Source organism: Cupressus sempervirens, chromosome 10, assembly GCF_028749045.1.
Source record: "Cupressus sempervirens isolate cs-2001-9-10 chromosome 10, ASM2874904v1, whole genome shotgun sequence".
Lineage (NCBI taxonomy): Eukaryota > Viridiplantae > Streptophyta > Pinopsida > Cupressales > Cupressaceae > Cupressus > Cupressus sempervirens.
In genome coordinates this window covers 797,467,372-797,475,788 of record NC_143127.1, presented here as the reverse complement: position 1 = coordinate 797,475,788, position 8,417 = coordinate 797,467,372, and the positions used below count along the sequence as shown (strand labels likewise).

At 36.1% G+C, this 8,417-nt stretch overlaps 1 protein-coding gene across 1 annotated transcript; it reads right to left on the bottom strand.

Moving 5' to 3' along the window:
• Positions 1-4,274: 4,274 nt before the first annotated feature.
• Positions 4,275-7,011, bottom strand: LOC149536319 (laccase-4-like). Its single transcript, XM_089807732.1, has 6 exons — positions 6,825-7,011; positions 6,529-6,680; positions 6,189-6,433; positions 5,971-6,099; positions 4,929-5,882; positions 4,275-4,843 (listed from the first exon to the last, which is right to left on the bottom strand). Exons 1-6 carry the CDS (start codon positions 6,936-6,938, stop codon positions 4,710-4,712), a joined length of 1,728 nt encoding a protein of 575 aa, XP_089663858.1. The 5' UTR covers positions 6,939-7,011; the 3' UTR covers positions 4,275-4,709.
• Positions 7,012-8,417: the final 1,406 nt, after the last annotated feature.

Sequence of the window (8,417 nt, the reverse complement as noted above, 5' to 3'; positions counted from 1 at the left end):
ATTTATTTTGACCTATGACAATGACCAACTCAGTTAAGGTATTGACGATCTAATGGATACACCCATGTTATGGTTTTATGGATATGAATCTGCTAAGCATTGAAAAGTTTTATTTGGAAATTTGGACCTTGGGTAATTGATTCACCCACCTCTCAGTTATTCTAAAGAATTCCAACAATATTTAGCAGGGATGCATTTTGGTTATGGATATCTTGGTAAAGGTATGTTCAATATGGTGGAAGTTATTTTTCATTCTATGATAATTGTGAAAGATAATGCACAAATTATTCCTCGGAAGCAAATGATTTTCTGTAAATTACATTGTTAACATACGAAACCTAATTTTAATATCTTATGATGGTCCTATATTATTCATTTTATATTAGAGAATCCCTTAGGATGAATCGATTAGTTATTCAGACTTTTATAAAGGAAGGACACTTTTATTATTATCAATTATTATCTGCAATTTTTTTTTAGCTTTTGTGTGAGCTTGAATTCAAATTTATCAAGATCAAAGAAGTGTCTGAGGTTGAGGATCAGTGTAGACTTCAAAGGAACTCTATTGGAAAAAATGTTACGGTTTGGTTTGTTAATCTATTGAATCTATTATCCTAAATAATTATTTCAGGTAATTTACACAGTGGTTTCATCTATCTTGATACCAATTCTAGAGCAATTAGGACAATGCATTGTTTTGTCTTCCTTTCAACTCCTAATAATGTTAGCAAAACTCCTAGCAGGGTTGGAATCTTCTAACAAAGATTCAAAGTAACTACTACATAAATGTCTTTTGCTAGCTAAACATTATGATTCCTAAGTTTTGGCCTCATTAATATTTAAGCAAGTTGTTAAGTAAGCTTAGATCTATGGGTAAATGCAAGAAGTACTAAAACCGTGGAAGTCTTGGAGGAAAAAAAAATTGTAGCTAGAAATGAGTACTTTATTTATTAAAACATGGGTACTCACTTTAGGCCCGGATGCCCAATCCTAAATTTAACAAATGGGTACACATTTGTTTTCAAATTGAACACCCATTATTTTTGAAATAGTTACATGTTTCAAAATGCGTACCCATTTCTTTAAAAAATCAAAATATTATTGTTTGTCGCCTAAAATCTCATTTTTGCCCACTTTTAGAAATGGGTAATCGATTTGAAACTTGTACCCATTTCTTAAAATTTGAATTTTAGAAGCCATGGGTTGCATCTAGCTTTGTCTTGGGATAGGCTTGGTAGGACCAAGCCTATGCTTGTGCCAGAAACATATTGGCTAAGGTAAATGAACATGGAATTTCTACCTTGCGACAAATTTTTGGTGGACTTTTAAAATAATTTTTTTGATTAAAGAAATACTCATTATAGTAGTCTTTGTATGGATTCTAAAAATATAAATTGTATAGTTATAGGATTTAGTTTAGTATTTTTACAATATTTATTAAGCCAAATTGATACCTAGAATTCAAATAGTATGGTTAACTAAAATGTTAATAAGATTTTTAATTTTGTGTTTTTTGAAAAATCAATTATATTTCGTCAAACTTCATAGAATGTACAAGTCAATATAAAGAAACAACAAAATTAGAAAAAGGAGAATCTTTTATCAAATTATGGTGGTTGCACACTATAGGTTTTCAAAATCCACCTTATCGTCGAATAAAAATTAATAATTTAAAAAATATATATTCGATAAAACAATTAAGGAACCATATTCTCATCAAAATTTGGTGTTTTAGGTAGCTTTTCCAAAAAGGAATCACAAAAAATCATTCTTTTGCTGTGAAAAAGGGTGGTTATACACATGTGGTATGACCGCGAATCAAACATTTTGGAATAGTGGTTTTTCAACATGCCTACCAAAATGTTATTTATACCATGTGTGTATTCCAAATAAATACATTTTTGAAAACTGCACTCTGAGCACTATTTTTTCTATTAGTGGAGTTCTCCAAGATTCAATCATAATGGGCCTCAAATTTGGAGATCAAGTTATAGGAAATTTTCAAAATAGTAAAAACACTTCCACTTTTTGCCCAAAAGTGAGACTCAACTTCTTGTACCCAGCCCTATGATATCCTTGAATAGTTTATTATCTGTTTAAATTGTGAAGGGTCATAGTTTAGTTTGAGTGCTTATGCTCTTTGTTTTTCTTAATAAATTTTACTGTAGGTATGGGATACTTTTCTGGTTTCTGATGCACTAACATGATGCTTAGTTGCCATTGCCCAATGTAGTGCTACTATTCTATAATATGTGGTTCTATGGGTTTGGGGCACTTTATATTGTGATGTGGAGCCTAATTAGACTCAAAGGTTTATTCGATGTGGTTTCCCCCAGGATTCTTTCTACAAGGGTTTAGAGGCAGCACCCCCAAGACGGGGTCAAGGGGTTGTGCTCCCTATTGTAGTATAGGGTGGGGTCTGGGGTGCTTATTCAGAAGGTCTAGCAATTCATAGCATGTTGATCTGGTAGTGTGATACCTTGGTTCAATGAGGTAATTTTTTCCACCTGTTGTCCTCCTAGGCACCAAGTCTAGAGAGGCTACAATGTTCCACTAGCTAGGAACCATGTCATGACACCCTTCCATTTGTATCCTAGGAATTTTCTTATTTCTTTTTAATACTTTCCTCTAGTATGAGATGTTAGTACATGTTTCTCTTTTTGTGTTTCCGTTATTACCCTTGTATTTCTCCAATGTCACTTCTTGTGAGGATTTCCCATGTTATGTCATGGTATGTGGTTGAACTTGCCCTGGGATCAAATGTTATCTCCTAGATTGACGGAGTGGGCTGCAAGGTTCTAATTGGTTGGTTGAATTATTTTTAACTGTCAAGGATTTTCCTTAGATTTTTCTATGATGCTTAAAAGATCATGCTATGTTTCCTCTTGCTATGAATAAAATTATTACATTATTATCTTATTAATCTAAATAGTTCTCACCCAAATAATCCAAATCTCCTTTGATATTAATAGATGTTTTGATAAATATCACAGTTATTACACTAATAACACTTGATGTGGGATTTATTAAATCTTCAAATTTATTTTTTTGAAAGTTTATTTTGACATACTCTTGAATTGGAGCTACTAAGAATAAAATTTATACCTCCTCCTCTTTGTTCTAAAACCACATTGAACTTCATCTTTTTTAACTTTTAAATTTTGATAAAATGAAATATTTAAAAATACGAGCTCAATATTTCATCAATATATAAGGCTTTCTAAATTAGCATGTTTTACGGGCCTACATCAACACAATCATCTTCTGTTGATTGAGGTTTGTCTCTAGCCTTTGATTCCTTATGGTCAAGAGTGATAATAATTGGCACTTTTCACGACAAGCGATAATGACGTTCTTTGTTCAAAACTTCCATATTGTCTCATCCTCTATAATATCAACTAATTTAATTGTGAAGGTTTTTTTAATAGTTGTGAATTTCTTTTACACGTTTGTATATCACTATACCAAGGCTTAATCAATTCTCCACAGATTCTTCATATTCTCTATAGAAAACACAGTGATGCTATATATTATTACTTAGTAGGTATTGTTATTGAGTTGGTTAGATACATTAATTCATGCTAGGAAGTTTGTTCCTTAGATTACAATGTCACTTTATACACACAAAAAAAATATTTCATTGAGAAGAAAACATACAAGATTACGTTATCTTCACTAATGTCAAACATTGGTGGATGTGAATGTAGTGGGTGTGAACATTTAGCCTTAAAATATTCTCAGTAAGTTTGGTATCCAATTTATAGGACTTCTTTTCATTTTATAATAACCATAGTTCAATTTATGTGACCTTTTCTCATTTTATAACAACCATAGTTCCATTTAAATTTTATGTAACCCAATTTAAAGTTTAGGAAGTCAAGTATATAAAGGTTCATGTGCACTACATTTGGTACCTCATTGATGTACATGTATTCTTGATCACCAATATAGCTTGAACGTCAAGTTTATTATCAAAGTCATAATTGAACCTCTATAAAAATAAGTTCGTTTATTTAGGCAGGTGGTGGATAAGATATTTTATTGCCTTGACCACCTTTTGTCTCAACTCCAAAGTAAGTCTCTAATCTAAGATGAAGCGAGTAATATAATCCAACGAGCTTATGTTTGTCATTTGCTTGATTTGAACATTCCCAAAACATTGGATGTTCCAACTTTTGAGTATTTGATTAAGAAATCTTTATTTCTTGAAAAAAGATTGCATAGTCGTACTATGTGAAGGTTTCCCTTTGAAACATGAATTAGAGACCAAGATCTGAGGAGAAAAGTGCCACATCCATTAATGTTGAAACTTTAACCTAGGAGTTTTTAGAGTTAGAGACTTTTGAAGAGATCAAGAATATTTTGGAACCTCTCCAATCCGATACTTTTGAACTGGTATTCCATTGATCCCCTATCCAACATGCGTGAATAAAGATTCCATCTAATCTCCAATAAATTTCATCCCCTCCACATCTCTTGTAGTTCCAAGTAAACAAATAATTATTTAGGCCAAGATCAGTATCATTCAAAAGCTTAACATCATCATCGAGGTGCACGCTAGAGGTGTCACGTCTAGGCACACGCCCTCTTATTCCCTCTAGAGAAGTCGAGACACACATTTTCTCATTCTTCTTCGGACTCTATGTTGAACTGGCACAAAATTGGTAGCAGTGAAAGTAAGCACGCGCTGCGCGGTGACGCTGAAGACATCAACAGGAGGGAAGATCTTTGGGCGGAGGAAGAAGGGATTGAGATCTGCCACCGTTTCCATTTTGAACAACCCATGCCATCTTCAACCCCCAACTGGTATGCAGCTCGAGATGACAATGCATGAACCACACTCCTGCAATGCAATTGGGTTGAGCAATGTGACCAAGAAGTAAATGAGAAAAATCGAAGCTAAGCCTACGTAAGGATAGCAGTAGTACCTGGATTATCGGCAAGGAATCTGAGAGCCACCCAACCTCCACTGGGAACTCCAACCGTGTTTCTCTCTGGAGGATCGACCAGATTAAAGTTGGACGGGTCGGTGCTGGCATTGTAGTTTCCCGTACCCTGACCCACTATGAAGAAGTTGAAGCCGTGCAGATGCAGAGGATGGCTCTCGAAGGTCACAATGCTGGTGTCCTGCAATACAAGCTCTACACTGGTGTTGAAAGGAAGCACTTCCACTCTCGTGTCGTTCAGGGTCCGCGTGTTGTTAGGAGGCGTGCCCGTGTAGTTGAAAGGAAATGGCGGGTTGTCAGGGAAAGTGGTGTTATAGACTCCGTTAGACTGACCATAGTAGTGTGCTTGAAGAAGGGCGGTGGTGGGCAGAACGAAGGATATGTTGTTAATAGTGGCTGCAAATTTGGTGTTATTAGGACCTTGGCATGTCTGTCCTTGGGGACACGGATTTAGCCCAAACCCCACTGTGAATAGGAACTGTCTATCCACCTTCAGAGGAACAGCTGCTGCGGGGAATTTCGGATTGCCCAAACTTCTCATCTTTTGGCTGAAATTAGCAGCAAAGGAGGTATCGTTGGGGGCTGGAAGCGTTGGTTTCATCATGGGAAGAGAGGAGGTATTAGCATTGGAAACATACTCCAAAACTCCAGCGCTGGTCGAGTTATCAAAAGCTGCACTACCCGTAGCGAAAGGGCGGGCAAACATGAGGAACGTGGCATTCTGTGGCTGAGACATAGCTGTCAAGAGGACGTTGGTAGTCTGACCAGGAGTGATCAGAACAACATTGGTTTGGAAAGGCTTCACATACACAGCGTCAGCTTCTACCACAGTCAATGTGTGGTTGGCGATTCCAAAGAACAAGTCATTATTGAGCGCAGCATTAACTAGACGGAGCAGGTATGTTTTCCCAGGGACCACTTTGAGCTTGAATGTATCTGCATTACACATGAATTAAGCATTTGTTACAATTATATACAATATTTATACAAATGAACATTAGCGTTTGTAATTGCCCACCCTCACCGTTGGCGGAGCAGTTATACATAAGCCCAGGGAGTCCGTTAATGGTATACGCATCTGACACATTAGCTTGCGCTCCACTTTGCATTGCTTGATTGATAACAGTCTCAGTGTCTGCATTCCACCACTCGCCTGCAATTCGCAAGTATTTCCATTTTCATATTAAATTTAGCAGTAATAGTGTATAGTGGCAACACATTTATTGTCTTAAGCAAACATACCAAAAACAATAGGCACTTCCTGGTGCGGGCGAGGGAATGGGTAAGAAGCATTCCTTTTGGGGTAAAGGATAATGGGCCCATGTAAGCTTGCTCGCAACCACGAGATGTGGGCATGCCACCACAGTGTTCCTCTCTGCCTTTTGATCATAAATTTGTACACATAACTTTGCCCGGTTTGAATTGGGCACTGAGTGACATAAGCAGGACCATCCGCCCACCCTGATCTAAGCTGCCGAACTCCATGCCTGAGCATTTCATAAGGTGCACCCTCTTATAACTAAGTAATACATCAGCATATAACACTACTTTTATCAAGTGAATAAGGGAGCAGAAGAGATACCAATGTATGCTAACATTGTTTTGAACATTATTTGTTACATTCACAACCACGCGATCCCCTTCTCGAGCAACTATTGCAGGCCCCGGATATTGCCCGTTCACAGTCAAGAGGGCTTTCGTAGTGCAAAGGCGGGTCACATTCGCCATTTGAATCTGTACATGTTTAGAACAACTAAATCAATCATGACATTCCTTGTCAGGAATATTTGAACCTGATCACAAAGATACAACTTTAAAAGTGAAACCTAAACAATAATCCTGCATTCAACTCATTCCGTAGAAACATATGTAACCCACGTTGAATTTGTAGCGTCGTGTAATCACGGCATGTTTTGCTGATACAAATTGAACACTAGTGAACCACAATGCCAAAAGTGGCAACACTAGGAGCCGGCATTTAGAAGCCTGCATTGCGAGAATCGTACAACAATCTCAGCCTCAACTCGCTGAATGACTACTTGGCAAATTGTTTCGGACCCGACATGTGAGAGTATCTCTCTATCTCTCTATATATAGGTAGAAGGATTAAATAAGCTGTGAGGTCTTTTCGCTTCTGCTGGGTCGGTCCACAATGCTTCATATCTGTAAGGGATTCATCGTTAGCAACTGTCTGTCTTCATTTCCTTGACTTCTTTTGCTTCGCATGTACTCTTCAGCCTTTTGGGTCTTCTAGATAAGGCATGGCTCTTTGGTCTAGGGTGACATCCAAGCAAAACATAAGCACATTGATCAACACATGAATCTTCTTCTCCATTGTCATTAAATCTCGGTACCAAAATCTGTGTTGGTCTACCAACTGCTACTCGTTCTTTTTTAATGTCCATTTTCAAGTTAGCGGGCTCACATCCATTTGGTCACGACTGGTCAAAAATACAATCCTCTCACCTTAATCCAAGCCTCTACTCTCTGTCTTCAAAGCAATTCCCCTCTAGTCGTATGAGGCTCTCACAATTACATTTCTATGCAAATTAAACCGCATTGCTGAATTACAAAGTCACATATTACGGTTTTCCAGGAAGCCTGCGAATTGGATATGTAGGCTGAAATTTGTCCTGTTTGAAATAGTCTACCATCCACACCAGTGGGCTACCGTTCACGGTTCACAGAATAGTTTTTCCATTACCACCTAAATATCAAGTCAGGAGACAGTTTTCAAGATGTAGAGTCGTAATTATTTGGTAACATTACTAGGACTTCGCTGTGGGCAAGGATATTATTCTTTACGCTTCATTTAAGACTCAATTTCTTGCCCTTTCTATTAACATTTTTTTCATGTCTATAAAGCTCAAATTGAAACACGAGTTTAGGTTGCATTTATTAATATGCTCAAGTTTATGACTTGCCTATATTAATAATCGTAATATTATTATTTTTAAAATAATTTGATTGTGCTTCTTTTAAATATTAATTTTGATAATACAGATATATTAATCTTGAATTTGATGAAGGATTGTGAAAATATCAAATAGCTAATTGATTGAACATGTATATAGTATATCTAAAAATTAAAAATAAATAGTTAATTAATATAACAATTAAATTAAGACATGATATTATCTATTTAAATTCAAGCTATTACAATTCAAAAATGTGTGTTCAAATAGGTCATAATTTTTGTTGTATTTGCCTTTATGTTACGTTGATTTTCTATTCACTTGTCGTTGAATAAAAATAGAAGAAAACGGAAGAAAAATTTTCTCGTAGAAAAATATAATTGAATTCGTCTCTACTATGCTCCTTGTATGCACTCTGCATTTTTCAACATCTACTATTAAAATACTTTTAAGTTTTTAGCTATAATGGTTGCTTGTTGTAAGTTTAATATGTTTACATGGTTTTGAAACTTTAGAGGTTTTCTTCTCAACGTGTCATTATTACCACCATTTCTTC